Source organism: Epinephelus fuscoguttatus, linkage group LG6 (genome assembly GCF_011397635.1).
Source record: "Epinephelus fuscoguttatus linkage group LG6, E.fuscoguttatus.final_Chr_v1".
NCBI classification, from domain to species: Eukaryota; Metazoa; Chordata; class Actinopteri; order Perciformes; family Serranidae; genus Epinephelus; species Epinephelus fuscoguttatus.
Genome location: NC_064757.1, coordinates 28,234,510 through 28,253,044, shown reverse-complemented (window position 1 = coordinate 28,253,044; position 18,535 = coordinate 28,234,510). Strand labels below are relative to the sequence as shown.

At 40.6% G+C, this 18,535-nt stretch overlaps 1 protein-coding gene across 4 annotated transcripts in view; it reads right to left on the bottom strand.

The window, feature by feature from the left end:
* Positions 1 to 18,535, bottom strand: part of LOC125890308 (aminopeptidase O (putative)) — a 97,095-nt gene that overhangs the window by 49,734 nt on the left and 28,826 nt on the right. For all 4 annotated transcript variants that reach the window (XM_049578879.1, XM_049578877.1, XM_049578880.1 and 1 more), the window contains exons 8-12: positions 15,881 to 15,987; positions 6,937 to 7,039; positions 5,504 to 5,611; positions 4,943 to 4,986; positions 1,646 to 1,706 (exon numbers count right to left, since the gene is read on the bottom strand). In XM_049578879.1, coding sequence (XP_049434836.1) covers positions 1,646 to 1,706; positions 4,943 to 4,986; positions 5,504 to 5,611; positions 6,937 to 7,039; positions 15,881 to 15,987 — 423 coding nt within the window. The remainder of the gene's footprint in view (positions 1 to 1,645; positions 1,707 to 4,942; positions 4,987 to 5,503; positions 5,612 to 6,936; positions 7,040 to 15,880; positions 15,988 to 18,535) is intronic.

Below are 18,535 nucleotides of genomic sequence, written 5' to 3'. Positions count from 1 at the left end.
TACTCCTAATATGAGACATAATCGCCATTATGAGAGCGTCATTACTCCGCTATTTACAGCTGTTCAATAGTGAGACAAATGCTACGCTGGTCCTGACATCTAAGAGCATATGCTTAGAGCACACTCCTCCCAAAAGCAAGAAAGTTCCTGTACATGGACCTACATGTAACACTTAATTCTCATCGATGAAATCTCAAAACCATACTGAGTCATTATTAAGAAAAACTAGGATAGAAAAGTGAACTAAAGTAAAAGGTCAGTTGTTTTGACCTTGACACAAAGGTTAAACAATGGTAGTAAATGTATATGATAGTGGTTTGGATATCTTAAAGTGAAAAAGCTGAGACAAAGATGTGCAATCAGCTTTTCAATCCAAGCCTGGAAGAACTAATCTCCATAAACAAAAACCAGTCTAGTGAGTAAACACAGACTATGAAATTATCGCCCTAATCATGCATGCGCCAGGTATGAGAGGATTACAACAAATGTGAAACGAAAAGAACTTTGATTGTCAGCGTCAATGTCCAAAAACAACAGCTGTGTGTTAATTTGTTTCCATTACCTCATATGAAAGAAACAAAAAGGAGGAGGAACATAACTGAAGTAATTACATATTTTATAGCTTCAGACTTGAGGCTGCTACGGAAGCCATGGCGATCCATTTTCTAAGTCTGATCTAATTTTTTCTCTCCTGTGTTTATGACTTGAGATCAGGTGAAAATAAAGGTTATCCCAGGATAATCTTTTCAAGTCTCTTATTTTTTTTTTAAATCTGTGAAACAGGTGGCGGGAGAGGTTTTTCCAGGTGAAAAAAATAAACTGAGTTTATGCAAGGATCATTTTTTTAAGTAACTTTTTTTTCGTTGCTGAAAACGGGTGAATTTGCAGGTGTTTTTATTTTATCATGTATTTTTTGTCAGGATAATTTTAATCGTCATTTTGGCCTCAAGAGGCTGAGGCTTTTCATAGGACTAAAAGTCTTCATGTTTTCTGCCAGGCGAGTTTTAGTTTCTCCATGCACTCTAAACACAAGGTACACTTATTGTGTGTTGGAAAGTTATGTAACATTACTGTCTTGTCTTTCTTTTGGCTATAAATAAATTGTAATTGGCAGCACTAATTTGCCGCTAGCGTTAGCTACACTGGTGTTGCCTTTCCCCCCCACATGTTTCACAGATGGAAAAACAAAAAAATCAGAAACTTGGAAAGATTATACTGTTGAAACTTTTTTTTCTTCACCTGTTCATTTGTCATAAACACAGGGGAGAAAACAATTTAGATCAGACTTTCCTCACTTGCCTCTTAAGGCTTACGTACACTTCTGGAGGACACATACTGTCAGTGCTAGACTCTAAACACAAACTGATTAATAGTCCAAAATGAGTAACACTGAATCATTGTACTATTGTGTACAATTAATTAACTATGCATACATAGTAATAATTTATTTTATACATTAAAGTCAATCAAGAAATTAATTTTCAGTCTAAATTAATTCAAGAGTTAAAAGTTTTATAAACTAGTTAATCTGGCCTGTTGGGATTTAGCTTTTTATTAAAACATATTATATACAACATATAAAAATAACATTATCAAACTCTATGATAAAGAACAAAGGACAGAAAGAAATCATGACTCTTCATACCTTTGGAATTCCCGGTCGATCGAGCCAGTCAGCATAAATAGCACTGAGGGTGAGGCCTTTTCTGGAACACAATGGCACAAGTGTTAGTATTATTCCTATTATTATACCAATGACTGCTGTTGCCCAAGACACACTATGAAAACATGGCTCTGGGAAAATACTGTTGGGGTCGTGGCCAACTTGAGGTTTAGGCCAACACCTTAAACAAAAAGAGGGGCACACCCACTTTCCCATACAAGGACAAGCAAACAGGCATGTACTGACAATGAAATAGGTTTATACTGTATGTATGCATGTATAGCAAGCGAGTATGTGTACATGTGTGTGTGTGAGTGTGGCTGAGGAGGGGCTCAAAAAGATGGTTTGCACATGGAAACGGTCATATGTTATACACGGAAAAACACACACAGTGACAGATCTGATGAATGTGCATGCGAGCAAACACTCACACTCACAAAGTGTCCGCAGTGTGTATGCAAAATGTAAAGTATTAAAAAGTACACAACAAGCCGAAGAGTAACTAGACAGCATTACACCCCGACCCTCCATCATAAATCCTGCCCGCCTGTGCTCAGAGGAAAATTCCACACTTGGCTGGTCCAAAGCTATTACTGTATATTAATCTGTGATGTTCAGCCTATTAAAGGGTTTAGTTGGTAATGAAATGCCTTTATTTACATTTTGGTATACCCATTTTCTCTCACTCTTCTAACTGAAGCTCAATTAACGACTTCCCACATTTATCAAATTATTTTCTAAAGGAACCTGGTGCAGGGAATCTCAATTGAACACCTTTGCATCCTTTTTTGCCTTATACTTTCACATTTCTTTTTAATAGGTTTCAAGTCAGGTTAAACTTCCTGGGGCAGGGGGACCAACCAGGGCTCTCTAATGATCAATAAACAACTGAAATACAAAAAAAAAAAAAGTCTATTTCAGAAATTAAGATATAATTTTGGAGTAACATAAATGCTGGATATTTTTTATTTTCCAGTTTCTCTGACACTATGATGGTCAGTCAAACTATACTTCAATGCCACTGAACGCTTTGAGCTGAAGGCTAATGTTAGCATGCTAACTTGCTTACAATTCAGTCTATGCAAACCCAAATTTCCATCAATCCATCCATCCATTTTCAAGCACCTATCCGAAGTTGGATCAGGAGGGCAGCAGGCCGAGCAAAGCATTCCAGACGTTCCTCTCCCCAGCAACGCTTTCCAGCTCCCAAGGCGTTCCCAGGCCAGATGAGATATGTAATCCCTCTAGAGTGTTCTGGGTCTGCCCCAGGGCCTCCTGCAAGTGGAACGTGCCTCAAACACCTCTAACAGGAGGCGCCCAGGAGGCATCCTGATCAGATGCCTGTACCACCTCAACTGACCCCTTTTGACACGAAGGAGCAACAGCTCTACTCCTAGCTCCCTCTGGATGTCCAAGCTCCTTACCCTATCTCTAAGGCTGAGCCCAGCCACCCCACGGAGGAAACTCATCTCAGCCGCTTGTATCCGCAACCTCATTATTTCAGACATTACCCAGAGCTCATGACCATAGGTGAGGGTTGGGACGTAGATGGATCAGTAAATCAAAAGCTTCGCCTTCTAGCTCAGCTCTCTCTTGACCATGACAGTCCAGCACAGTGCCTGCATCACTGCAGATGCTGCACCAAACCCCTGATCCATCTCATACTCCATTCTACCCTCACTCATGAAAAAGACCCCGAGACCCAAATATCTGTGTCAAATCTCATGGCAATGCTTCCAATACATGTTGAGATATTAAACTCTAGGTTACAGTGTTGGACTAACCAGCTGGAGGAGCAACACCGAGCCACAGCGCTGCCAGAGTGGCTAGAAATGTTTTAGAAAATCTGGCATTTTGTTGCGAAGTCAAGGCTGCGCTCCATGCTTCCTCATGCTAGTAAAGTCTGAGCCCAGCTGCATCATTTCCTATTGTATATTGGCTGGCAACTTTGGCAGATGGAGAGTGGGCCTTCAGTAAATTGAAGCTCATAAAAATCTGTTCATACTCCACTGTTGACTAGAAGAGGTATATACTCCTCTTAAAACACCCATTTGCCCAGGAAGTGGACATTAAAAACGTCATCAATGACTTCACCAGAAGGTAATTTCAGCTCCTGGCATGTGACGATGAAAGAGAGAGTATATAAAGACTAAACATCTGCTACATCAACAGCCAGACATTGTAAGGTATGATTACATGGTATTATGTGTGCGTAGTTTTCTTGAGAGGCAAACAAAAGGTTAATACAGTTAGCACACCACATGACCTGTCAAATAATGTTTATAATAGGGCTGGGGATAAATAAGGTTTATGTCTCTCGAGAGACGTGTATATACCAGATCTTTCACGTTCAGCTTGGTATCTTTATTTTATAGTTATTCATCTTAATGGTTATAGATGAGAAGGAGTGACGGTGATGCCTGGAAAACAGGCATTGGAAAACGCATTGATTTTTTTAAAACGTGTGTTAATACTTTTTATGTTTAGTCATATAAATATTATGTTCCCCATTTAGTCTGGGGAATGGGCAGGATACATGACCCTGCACCTTGCACAAAGAGCAGCCATGACCCTCAACAGCGAGTGTCTATTTTCATCCTGAACCTTCTAGCGGGTTGTTTACTGAAAGAGGCATCAGATCCAAATATTGACTGTCCCCAACTCCCCTTGTTTAATTCAATCAATCTCTGCTAGTCCAGCAGCAGTACACTCCACATGACAGAAAAAAAGACAACAGTCAGAGCAGACAAAAAGAGGGGTGAGGAGAGAAAATGGGAAAACACAAAGTGAACGACAGACAGGCAGAAGAAGAAGAGGTTAATGAGGCAATCAGGAGAAATAGAGAACTGAATGATTAAGTGAGCGCAGAGAGGGAGAGAGAAAATTAGAGAGGAGGAGAGCAGGAGGAGCAGTTATCCTTTTACACTTCAATTAATATGAGAGTGGATGAGACTGCTCTCTTAACAGGATTGGTTTTGGGAGCTTTCGCTGGTCATGTTTCCACAGCGGGGCAGAGAGGAAAGGAAATCAACACATGCTCGTGTATTTGACGGTAAATTGACTAACAAGTCACATCTGGTGAGGAAAAAAAGTTGTACGGCTAAGTTCAAACTGAAAGTTGATGAATAACATATCTTTAATTTGTCTGGGACTGAAAACCAGGCTACCGATACTCGAGCGCAAGCCAAAGTGGTTTTAATGCGTCTGGGCTTTTTTTTTTTTTTTTTTTTTTCATTATTCATGAATTACACTAGAAGCATTATTCAGCCACTTACATACCTCTCCATGTCGGGAAAGGCAATCAGCAGCATTCGCAGGAAATCCTGTTAAAAAAAAAAAGGGAACAAAAAAGGGAGGCATTTAAGGAGGTGTGGGAGGAAGAAAAAAAGAAAGAGAAAGGCATACCTGATCTCAAGTCAGGAGTGCAAGGTTAAACAGTGTTTATGTTATATCCATTATTTAGTGCCACTGAAGAAACAGGAGCCAGGTGGAACACATCACATATCACAAACGCGGACACACACATGCAAACACATGGACTTCCAGGTGTGATCACTCAGCTTCACGGCCCCAGCAGAATAAACATACGTGGCCGAGCTGATGTACGGTCATCAGTTTGAAATGCTGCTGGAGCGTTTTCAACTATTGCAGCACAGTGGCAATCAAGCTTGCATCAGCCTCCAATTAATTTATGGAAATAACAGTGTGCCTCAGAGACAGGTCAGATTAGAACTCAGTTCAAATCTGAGCTCAGATTTTATTAACAGCTGCTGAAGTAGCTGCAAGTCAACAGCAAAAATATCCATTAAGTTAATTAAGTTTCCTGTACTACAGCCTCACCTGAGACAAAATGAGCTGCCCGTGGTATTGCTTCACAAATAATCTAAAGAAGTTGATGAATTGTTGCTCTCCCACTTGACTGGCCAAGAACCCGAGGAGGAAATAACCCTGGACAAAAGAACAAGACAAACAAAACATGATCTATCAAAGACAATTGAGAGAAACATTGCAGCAACATCTACAGTCATTACAAGTGCTATTCTAAGCACATCCAGCAAAGAGTGGACCATGTAAAAGGACATTATAGATTATTGTTGATAGCCCTTTGTTTCTTTGTATCCTCTGCCTTCCTTCCTTTCCAGCCCAGTCTCCTAGAAATTACATTTATATACAACTTATTTGAAACAGCAAATGTGTTTAAGGGAAATGTTATGCTGTGCAAATTAAGTTGTCTATTAACCCTTTGAAATCTGGAGCGACATCGCTTTTCTTGTGCTGCTTTCAGACACCCTTCACAAATATTTAAACCTTTGAACCCTGAGAAAATTGGTGCGATTTCTTTCACAAACATGGAAAGAAGGCAGTGTGCTCACTGCCTTCTTTCCATGTTTGTGAAAGTAAGAAATGTCCCACAAATTGCAAAAAATGTAAAAATTATTTTTTTCAAAAATAGTATTTTTAGATTTTAAAATTATGTTACAGAATATTTATTTATAAATTTAAAGCACATTTTCTAAGTCATTTCCTTGTTTGTTTGTTTTTTTAAAAACATTTTTTTTTTTTACTTATTTTCTTGTTTTCAATTTTCTCTTTTTAACTAATTTCTTGCAAATTTTTTGGGTCATTTCTTCCTTTGATGCTCATTGCTGTCTTCCCATGTTTTTGGAAGAAATCGAGCCAATTTGCTCAGGTTATAAAGGGTTAACATAATGAGGAAATGCTGCCAAAATAAGCAAACTTGCAATACAGTGTCCATTCACAGTGACTACAGCAACGTTCGTTTTATTACATTTTTTACTGACATTTAACAGAAATCATGATCTTTCCCTGACCTTAACCAAATTGCCTTTGTTGCCAACCTTAAGATAGGGGTCTGGACACAAAAGCAAAGTTCTGGTGTCAAGGTCCTGCACTTAATACACCCACTGTCCTCCTCAACGACTACCTTGCAAAGCCTATGCGGTACATGAATGTAATGTTTCATTACCTTTAAGAAACATCGTCTCCAAACATTATTCAGGCAGCGATTACGTTGCCTCAACAACATGAAGGAGTGAATGAATGAATAGTTTTTATTTTCCTTACATACGTATTGAGAAACAAAGATTATTTCAATTAAATTTTCTCATAGTCAATAAGGCTTATTAATAACCCAGAATATCAGCAATACCAAAGACAGAAAATAAATAACACAACAGTTTTGTAACAAACTTAAATTCTAAGAGACAGGGACGTCCTTTCCAACCACCTCCATTTTCCCACATTTATCTCACCTTGAGGTAGTGGACTTGCATGAAGGTTTTGTCAGGGTTGAGGGCGTGTTTAACCGTGGAGGAGCCAGACTCACTGACCTGACCAGTGTTCTCCATGTTAGGTCTGCAGAAGGACAAATAGAGCAGTGGAAAAAAAATACACAGAAAGATAAGACAGGTAAGACAATGTTCAGACCCCACAAAGAAACAAAAGGGTGCACTGAAAAAGACACAAGCACAAAAGCAAAAACAGAGCTGGACTGGAGTATGAGAAACTGAGCACAGAGTTTTTATTTTATCCCACTCCAGACATTTTAGTTGCAGGAAAACCACAATTTCTACAGAGCAAGAATACACTGTCAGCAACACTAAATCCAGCCACTCAGCCAGTCCTCTCAATGGCGAACACATTGCCAAGTTGCCATACTTTGCCCGAGGCAGGCTGGAAATCAAGCTGCAGATTTATAATAGTGAGCTATACTGTTTATATGACCTCACAGTGCTGCGCTCTGACTTTACGGCCCATGACTCACTGAGCGAACATATAACACTTCCACAAAAAAGCACCCCCGTCTACAGGCACAAAAGAGGCATGCTCGGGGTTTCGCTTTGCCTGTCACCCAGATACAAATCATTCCTTCAACCTCCATAAACACACATAAAACCAATAAAAGCCAAACAAACACAGCACTGACGTGGGATGCTGTGCAATGATAGTTTCAGTTAGGCAGTATTGATCAGGCTGAGCAGATTAACTCAGTGTGCCAATAGGAAGGCCTTGAAGGATCACCCTCCTGCCAAGTCGATACGCCAGGCGCCTGGTCCACCAATCAATACACCCTTCATCACTGGCTAGCACTTTTCCACAGGGCCGCTTCATGACAGGGCCAGGCGCACACACAAACACACACAGAGGTGAACGGGGAGACCAAAACATTCAAAATCTCACGCACACTGGTTCATGTATGATGTAAAAACACCAGTGTTTACTCTTTCAGCTGTGAGACACAAGCTGGTCAAATATTTGATCTATCTGATTCTTTGTCCAGGCATGCTGAGCAGGAGAGCAAGGACAGGGGGGAGATGAAGTAGATTAGGGTTGAAGACATGAAGAGGAAGGAGGAGGTGTGGGAGAAATCGAGGACAGGAGATAGACAGGAATGTTTGGTTTGCTCAGTGGACTGAGAAAGGAAGTCATCAACTTCCTGGAATTTCTAAATTTGACTGGACACTCGTAGATAGACTTTCATTATGCAAAAGAGGGTGTGCTCCTTCTTGACTGCATGTGTGCATGTCATATAAATGTGTATGTACTTGTACTATGTGAGAGAAAAGTGCCAACACCAATGACATTATTTGAAAAAACACATTTTGATCATGATGATGCTCACTGTCTGTGCTGTACTATCAATTAACTTTTTTTTTTTTTTTAACTGAAAATAACCTGTTTCCTTTTACTGGAAACAGAAGCACACTGTCCCAGGAACCCCGGGAAATTTAGTTGTTTTAAAGGAGACGTTATAAGCTTTTCCATATTGTGTGTCTTATATATAGTATCACAGTGAAGGATGCTCATATTAAAGGGGGCCAAAGTTTCAAATAATAAGGTTAGCAAATGTAAAAGACAATCCCTGTGAGCAAAAACCTCAGGCTTCAGACTGTTTTGAATACTCTGTTTACAACTGGTTATTTTCTACCTTGGCCACAATATGATGTCATAGTGTGCCAAATTTCTTTATATGCTCATCTGCCCCAGGCACACTACTGCAAGTGTTTACATTACATAGCATCTAGCTACATTTAGCAGTACAGTAGGCTAACATCAGGAAAACATGCAATCTTGGTTGCTTATGTTGTTAATTTCTCCCTGATCCGGATCATATTTCTGCATGAGCATGTCCCGTTGTGAAGATTTTGGTTTAGAAGGTTTTATTGGTGTTTTTACAAGGTAAAAAGTGCCACTATGCTCCATTACAGGTATTCCCCAGCTGCAGTCACTACAGAGACGCTGAGATAGACCCAAAAATACTGACCAATCAGAGCAGACTGGGCTTTTTCGGAAAGTGGGCTTAAAGAGACAGGTGCAAAAACAGAGCCTTCTCGGACAGAGGGTAAATACGTGAATACAGGTGTTCCGGCACAGACACAGGACAATAAAGTACTGTTCAAACCAGTGGTTCCCAACTGGTGGGTCGTGGGTCCATTCTGAATGGACCGCAAGTGACTCCCAAATGTGTCAAGTTTGTAAAAATTGCACTTTATTTTGAAGTACAGTAAATTTCCAGCAAAGACCTTTTCTTTTTTTTTTTTGAAGTGCCCTTTTCTGCTGTAGAGTGAGTGATTAACGGACAGCTACTTAGCAGAGACAGCAAACTAGATCAATGACATGACCAAAAGCAAGAATGACGCTGAATGTATTAAACTGTGGGCTCTAGAACTAATGACTAAGGAGTAATCTGGACCCCGTGGCTGGATCAGTTGGGAAGCACTAGTCTAAACATTAAACAGAAGTATGAATCTGAAAATGAGCATAACAGGTCCTCTTTAAGGTGTAATGTCAGCTACAGTCAATATGCACTGGTCATTTTTCAAGCAACACTAAGTGCAACAAAGAGCTGCCTGTCCATATTATGAGCCAAAAAGTGAACACAGGGCTACCGGCAAAAACCTGCATTTTGAAAAATACATTGTTTGTCTTAGTTGTTGTAAAATTGCTCTTTCTCTCAGTATCATGGCCACAACATCTCCCCTGTTTTTATCATGGAGTTATTTTTTTAACTTGCTCTCTGTCCAGTCTCCTGCCCGTAGTGCCCATGTCTGTCTGTTGCTGCTGATAAGATGAAATAGACTTTTTCTGAGACAGCAGGACGTGCTGTATCCCTGGGAAATAGTGTGCATGTGTGTGTCAGACAGAAAAGTACAGAGAAAAAGAAGGACTGGGGCAGGAGACAAAAACAATGACAGAACATGTTTTTCCAGAAAAGAAAATGTGTCCGTTTCCTGCGTCAGAGATACCGGCAGCACAGCGCGGAGAGGAAAAATGTTGATCCATCACTGCCGTGTTAGACAAAGGAACTCCACCCTTCCCACTGTCCAGACCAGGGATGTATGGATGTGTAAATCTCTGTCTTTCGCCGTCTCTCTTTGTCAGAGATGATTTACTACAGCTTTAAGAGGAATCGCTGCTCGCTGCCTTGGAGAATCACACAATAGCTCAATGTATTGCAGAATAAACGGTGCTCTTATCTGACTCGTAGGCCATGTGTGTGAGAGAGGGGGGGTGTTTGTCTCTGTGTGTGTGTGTGTGTGTGTGTGTGTGTGTGTAGCCATGCATACACCTGGGTGTGTCTGAGATTGAGAGAGAGAAAGAGCGGGAGGAAATCGGGAGCTATTACTGACAGAACTTAATGTAAAACGTACACGCACTCACTCACACACACACACACACACACACACACACACAGCACACACAGAGGTTTATAGCTCCGCGAGCCATATCCTGACAAATTACACTGGGTTGACTGTGGAAACCGGATAAGGTAGAGCAGTGCTCCCAGCAGCCCAGTGAATCAGCGGGGAGAATGGCGTCTGGCCCAGGCTGCCCTAAATATAACTCATCTGAAATGGACTGATAAACACTGGCCACTGGGGCCCCTGCTGGAACAGGGGGTGTCGATTGTGACCTACTGAACTTGGAAAAGCACAATCTGCCATTTAGCCTTTATGTGTGTGTTTGCGTGTGTATGCTGGTGAGGTTTAGTGTGCATCCCATTGTGCTTCCTCTCCCTTCACCAGCTCCTCTCTGACATTTCTCTGTGAATCGTGATGACCGGTTTGTGTTTATTCATATTGCGTTTCACCACGATTGTAATGCTAAGCAGTGGAGCCACATCAGGAACTTGGACATAAGGGCAGTCTAGCCCACATCAAAAGGTAGCACGGCCTGTTCCCAGCTTTGGAGTAAACCAAGATCTTAGTTACATCTGACCTTCCAATGCCCCCGAGTTTAACTAAGAGTTATGAGAGATGAGGTTGAGAAAACATCACAGTGATAATAAGAGTTTCCCTGATAGAGTACCTATATATATCATGATATGACATATCACATATGCAAAATCCAGTGTTGGGCAGTAGTGAACTACATGTCATTACACCTACAACTACATTTTTGCAGCAGTAAAATGGTCAAATTTTTTTTGCCATTTTTCATGTAGTTAACTACTGAAAATACAATTTTGGGGCTGCAAAATGAAAAGAATCATTTACTGTTTTTATTTGACCATTGCTTCTCTACTGTAATTGAACCACCTTTGACTACAATTAGTCATAACTATTGGTTATTGCTTTTTATTAACAAATGGTCAGAGAAGTTGTTGCATGGTATTTTAGAAGTTGCCTGACTAACTAAGTAACTCCCACCTCACCACACTCTAGTTAATGAAGGCAGCAGTCTGACCGATGGACATTGTATACAAATCAAAGCTGACACTGCTGCACTTTTCTATGAATAGTGAGGTATTTTATTTTTTTGGTTTATGTGTAACAGGGTCAATTATACAGCAGTAATATGTGTATAAAAGTCAAATGTTCATTTGTAATATTAAGTATTAAAATTACACAAAATGTGTTTCAGTTGTTATTACCTGACATGCTTAGGCCTCCAAAGTCAATATGTGGAAATTTTGATACTCAGTTTCTGTACCCCTACGTTCACCTTTGGGGTACATTATCTATAAAGGGGTGTCTCCCGCCTTATCTCTCTCTTTTTGCTGTTGTGCTCAATGGGAGAGGTAAGGGACATTGCTCGCGTAGTAATTTCCATGTTTTAGTGCCGTTAAGCTGTTTATAAGTTAATGTTACGCTAACATATTCCTGTGTTACTCGAATTAATACGGTTGTAACTGACGGAGGATTTTGTTTTTAACTCTTGCTGTCAGGTAGGTTTTCTGTGTTCTATTGTACTGAATTGAATGTAACATGACCCCCCTTTTGCTGTTGTAATCCATGGGAGAGGGGCTCCAGCTATATGGTCGTAACTGACAGAGGATTTTGTATTTTCCTCTTGCTGTGAGAGTTGTCAGTAATAAACAGAGATCACCTCCAAAGATATCCACAGTCTGGGCCATGATCATTTTTACTAAGTGGTTTGAACTACATTTTCTAAGTAGCTTTAGTTGACCAAACAACATTTCTCCCTGGGGTAGTGTTGCTGTGGTGCAACTTCTTCCAGTGTGAAGCAATTATTAGCTTGCAAAGTTATGCTTTCAAAGTAGCTTCCTCAACTTAAATTTAAAGACTTTTTGAGGACTTTCCAGGCCCTGCTCTCTCAAACTCAGGGACCCAACATGGCATAGTTTAGTTAACAAGGTTAATTACTAATGCAACACTGAGAATGTTTATAGTGAGAACCTGCAGGCTATACAGAGGGTCACATAATTACAACAACAATTAAAACAAGGGAGAAGCTTGAATGTGTGAATGCTTGTGTGAGTGTGAATGTGTAAACTTTCAACAATTACTATTTTTGCACAAAATATATTAATTTAAGCACTCTCAATGACCCATGTCCATTTCTGTCTCTTTCCAATGACTTTTAAAGCTTGATTTTTCCATCAAACTCACAAACTTCCAAGGATCTCAAGGACCCGTGGGAACCCTGTTCATATTCCTTGAATTAGATGCTTCCCTGTAGGCAGATTTCACATATTTCGGCGTTCAGCTGACCTGCTGTGCGCTGACAGACTCTGGGTTACACAGTATTTAACTGGCTATAATTTACACTGACTCTATTTCCCCTATAATTAGCACCAAATTACACAGTTCTTTCCAGGAAACTTATTGGAAATTATTCAGAAATTGCAAACCCATAAGATAAAGTGTTACCCATGCCAGAGCCATACTGATGCTCTAAAAATGCACTTGCAGAGTGAAAGCTGTACCTGACTCACAGACTGAACGCATTCAGTCATTAAGATAATGTGCGAGCAGGATTCCTTTATGCCTCGACATGCTTTATACTGTACCGTCACTTTAAGAGATGTGGGGATTAAGGTGTCACTTTAGCAATACTAATGTGTTGCCATGTAACATAGTCAAAATGTTTGCATCCATGCGTATGGGCATGTACTGTATGTCTGTGTGTATGTGTGTGTGCATGTCTTGTTTGCATTTTTCAGATGTTAGTTTAGTGTTGTTGACTTAACCCCGTCAGGTGCAGAGAAACCTAATCCTGATCCTCCTAATCACCCGTGTGTCTGCCTCATAGGGGAACACCCTGATTGAGTGCAAGACTAGACACTCAAGTCCACTTTTAACCCTTTCACTCCCACACAGTGTCGTATTTCAAGATATTCTCTGTGTCACAGTCATTAATTCTTCCTTTTTAAGCCTGCCACAAATGTGAAACTTAATTATGCGCAACAAACACTGGAGGTTATCAGCATTTAATTATTGAGACTCACCTATTTCCAAACACGATCACCCTTGAAGCACTGAAACCCTATAAAGCCATAGGTTCTTTGAAGTAACAAATAAGTAAAATAAATCACTATTAATACTGAAGGTTTTCACTCACACAGACGTAATTGATTTGAATTCTAAACACTTTTAATTTATGAGTGTTCCCATTGTGTGATGACAACACATTACCAGTGAAGTAACATAGTTAGAAGTTAGTGCCAAGCAGAAGTGCCATTAAATCAATGACACATTGATTCAATGTCACGCTCTGCATGGTCTCTTAGAAGCGTGAATGTCAATAGCACACTACGCTACATGTGTCATCTCCAGCACCAAGGCTTTTCTGCTGAAAGGAAAAGCTACAATTTGAAACGCACAATGCTTGCAAGTGCATTTCCACCCTGAAACAGTTAAACTCCACGCTGGGGTTTACACCTATAATCCCCTGATGACACTGTGCTTCCACCCTGAATAAAACAAACAGGGTGTGGGTCCCACATTGTCAGGATCAGATGAAGAGTTTGTGTGTTTGTATGTACTTGCTGTGCTTGTGTGCAGAGCTTTTCTAAGACACGACAGTACACCTGGATATACTCGCCACACCTGCCACACCTGTACCCCTGGAATGCACGTATCTCACGCTCACGTGTGCGTCTGCACGTGCAGACACTTACAATAGCTGGGCATACTCTCACCTTAAAACATGCTGTGTATACAGTGGAGAAAAAGGGAAAGACCACTGCAGCTTATTCAAACATTGTCCACTCCTGATGTATGGAAAAGAACATCTCAAGCACAGATACCAGAGTAACATAATTAAGTAGTTACACTGACTGCTGTGGGAAGATGTTGCCTCCTCTGTACGTGTTGAACCTTAGGTGGTTTAGTAAACCTCAACTGCAATTTAGGGATAAATCTAACAGTGGGGAAGCGGGATAACTTTGGTATTTTTTAACTTGGGCCAATTTTCCCATGTTTTTCTCTCAAAGTGACTAATGGGTACAGCAATTTCTAAAATTGGTCCAGTATTTAGTGAGAATGCTGCAGCCGACAGTGGAGAAACAGGCTGCAAAGTAGCCACTCAGGGCACATGTGCACCATCAATTTACATACAGTGAAAGTGTTTGTTTTTTTACCACTGACAGGCTCAGATTGTTACTATAATTGTCTGACAACTCATTAAAGAGGATCCCTGCAGAGATAGACCTTTTCATTGAAGAGTAAGATCCCTTTTGTTTTAACAGAAACAGCACAAAATATTGCTGATCACACAGAAAGCATTCTGCAGGTTGCAAACCACGAGGCGCACAAATACAGCTAGTAAAAAAAAACAAAACACTTGCTGCACCTTTTTATTGTCGCCAGGCTTTTTTTCACAGTAATTAGTAGCCAGTTCCTGAAATGGACAGGCAGAGGGTACTTTCTTTAGCTCTGTTTGAGGGTGAGAGGCTGTCAGCAAATAGTTTGTTGGGCACAGGGAAACAGAGATCTGTGTGGGTGGAGACCCTAAAAATGAGGGTGGATCGCAGGGAGTACCACCAGTTGGTCCAGGAGCTTCGCCTCCATGACAGCCGTTTCCAGGCATATTTTAGGATGACTCTGGGGCAGTTTGACAACCTGCTGTCTATTGTCAGGCTGTATAGCTCTGGGTATCCACCAACCGCTACCACCGATTTCTCCTTCTTTGTTTACCAACTGTAAACTTGTTGTCGTGGCCACCACAGAAGGCCCACCGCCTCTAAAATCATCCAGTTGGACAATAGAAAAACGATTGAATTACGAGTTATATTTTTTTCAACTTGAGGAGTTTAGAGCACCAAACACCAGGTGCAGAAACATGAGGCGCGTTGCAACACAACAGTGAGCAAAAAGCTTCATTCTCATTAAGAACAATTACAAAAAGCTGCCTCCGGCTGCTAAAACACTCTGTGTGATCAAACGTACCTGGGTGAATTAAATATTTATTTTAACCAAACCAGACCTGGCGATTGCTGGAACAATGGAGAGACAAACCAAGACAGCTTTTGTGAGTTTTATTTGTTTCTGTCGACTCTGAATTAAGTTTGTTTTACAATGATTAAATTATTGTTTATTTAATGGAGTCTGGAGGGTTTGGCAATAACAATTTCCCAGCTGTTTCTGGTTAATAAAAAGGATCTTACCTCTTAACAAAAAGGACTCTCTGTAGGGATCCTTTCCATAGTTTTGTTAAAAATCTGAGCCTGTCGGTGGCAAAAACCAGCACTTTTAGTGGATGTACATTGACAGTTTGAACATGCTCCAAGTGGTTATACTGCAGCCTGTTTCAACACTGGTGGCTGTGATACTAGACCACTTACAAAAATTGTTGTTTCCATTAGTCACTTAGACACAAAAACCTTGAAAAACAGGTTCCAGGTTTAGAAATACCAAAGCTACTACTTAAGATGTTTACTGAAGGTGTTGTTGCACCATTCTCAGTATGATAATTAGTACAGATGTACTTGACCAAAAAATCCATACTCACCTGAGGATTTGAAGCGCCTCCTCTGAGTTCTGCAACTCGTCAGAGAGTCGTCTCCACCTCAGCAGTGCCTTCAGGTCAGACTGCTCTGCTGTCTCTTGTAAGGAGAGCTGGAGGGATTGATACAGAAAGTTAAAAAGATGCGGGGGGAAAGGTTTGTGATGGCACAAAGAGATCAGACGAGGTAAATGAAAGATGGTGAATTTCTTCAAAAAACAAAATAAACTGATTAAATGAAAAATCAAATGCACACTAATATCATGAAATAAAAGCAGCACTGCCTGCATCCTCTGTCACTGTGTCTTATTGATTTTGGCAACAATATCAGGTCTGCTTAGATCTATTACTTCAGAGCCAAGTACACACCATAAAGGTGACATGGTTAGACAGCGCAGACACAAGAATAACATTTGTGTAACTCTAGATGGTGTGGGAAAGCAAGTAGGAGGATTGGATCTGTATGCACACCAGCTCCCGGATCACAGCTGAACTCAGTGTTGCAAGCAAAGGATACATACCAGTGCTCCACTCTCGTCCTCTGTCCTTTTGTTTATCCATTTTTTTTCCTCCAGGTATCCTTAATCAGCCTTATTAAGGGCTTAATAAGAGAGACACCTGGAGTAGTGTGAAGTACACAACCTCCAAACTGTCAGAGGAATTTGTTTCTTTTGTCAGTGGTCTGCTTTTTTGAAGAGTAGGTAGGCAGCAGTACTTTTTCATAACTCTTATTTTGGTTCAGCTTAGTTCTCTTATGTCTTAGTACATCAGGAGGTTTAAGTTTGAGGGCTTATTTTGTAGCTGGCCCAAGAGCTTCTTTACCCTTTCGTTTTGTTTGGCCAACTCCTCTGACCTTTCAGTTTCTTCTTTGTGCTTTTTTGCATTGGAACTAGAATTGGTGTCTTAATGAACTGTTTCCTTGTGTGCTTGATGTATGGTTTAGCTACAGTAATGTAATGGCCAACTCTACCTGACGTGCAATCCAACCACAACAGTAACATTTGGAAATCCTGGCACATAAGTTGTGGAAATGAAAGGCTGGAAAGTCAACCTGTGTTTCCCTGAGATGTTGCATTTTACCAACAGTGTGAAGGTGTTGGATCATGCCGTATAATAGTACTTCTACTGTAGATAATGGCAAAATAAAGATAGGTAATAGAGACATTACAAAATGAAATTCAAGGACTTCTTAGTACTTTTTCAAGCACTATTTTTTTCTAGCACTCAAAGCAAATAATTCATTTTCGAACATAAATTTCTATTAAATGTAAATAAATGATGTGATCAAGACCTCTCTTTTCAAACAAGGGTTACTTATCACACCCTTTAGAGGCATGACTGTGTAAAATACTTAACAAAACAGCAGAATGACACAGCTAGTTTTCATTTTCGGCGAAGCTATTACATCCGTGCACCGCTGAAGAGAGACAAAACCAAATCACAGTATAAAGCTGTCTCCTAAGTCTAGTTAATGCCAACATAGGCCTACTGGTTTTGCTGGGGTTTTAAGAGTGGAGCGAAGTAAAAATAAGCTGCAATTTCAGGTGGGACATCAAGACTGAAAGGAGAGGGAGAGCACACCGTGGTCAGGGTGATGACACCTCAGAATCTTAAAAAAGAAAAGGCTCGGCGAATACTGATTCTGAGAAATATAATTATAATAACTTCATAAATATAATACAGACAGTATTACAAACAATATTAAGCCTAGTTCAGACCAAAGATTCATGACAAGACAAGCTGAAACAGGCCATTACTTGCAATGTGCCATTCTGCAACGTTCTAAAAACCTAAACAACTCCCTTTACTTCCGTTCTGATTTCCAGCTTTTCAGGGTTTTTTTGTGACGATCATTTGTAGCTTTTTAAAATATGAATTAGGACAGTGATAGTGAGATCCTGGCGACAGCTGCATTTGTAGTAGTGATGAAACAGCAAAAAAACATTAACAAAACGAGCATTAGATGGACTGTATTCAAAATAAATATGCCATAATAATACAAGTAACCAGCGCCAATTAATCAGTCAGTGAGAATGTGTGTGTGGTGGGGGGCATTAGCACACACAACGAGCGGCAGCAGCAACCCATCGTCCGACACCGGCACACCATGAGGACGAAAACAGAGGGCTTGGTGGGGACGGAGCACCTGCCGCAGCAAGTGAACACACCATCTGCGGTCATTTTGACTTGACCAGCGGCCTTCACTACAAGCTGACTGACTGTAGAAACAGGTGACATGCTGCATGTTCTAAAACCAGCCGCTGGCAATCTGACCAGCTGAGCTGCAGGTGACACCATCAGCCAGCTAGAGTCGAGCTCAGACCGGCCAGTTCACACCGCTGCAACTTTTCTCTGCAACGCTTTAAAATGGTTTCGTCTTGTCGTGAATCTTTGGTCTGAACTGGGCGTTAAATGGCCTTATTTGGTTGATTTGAATTTCAAGGACTTTTGAAGCGATTGTAAAAAGGGGGCTATTCCAGTACTTGATTTTCTTCCCCTCAAAATTCAAGTACCTTGTGAGACCATGAACATAAACATAAACATCTAATATAACAACTTATGATTCCTGAGGTTGTTTTTCATTGACTCGACTTCCTCAAGATGGCCACAGCAAACTGGGCTCAACTGGTGTATCTGAAAGCTCATATTGCAATTTAAAAT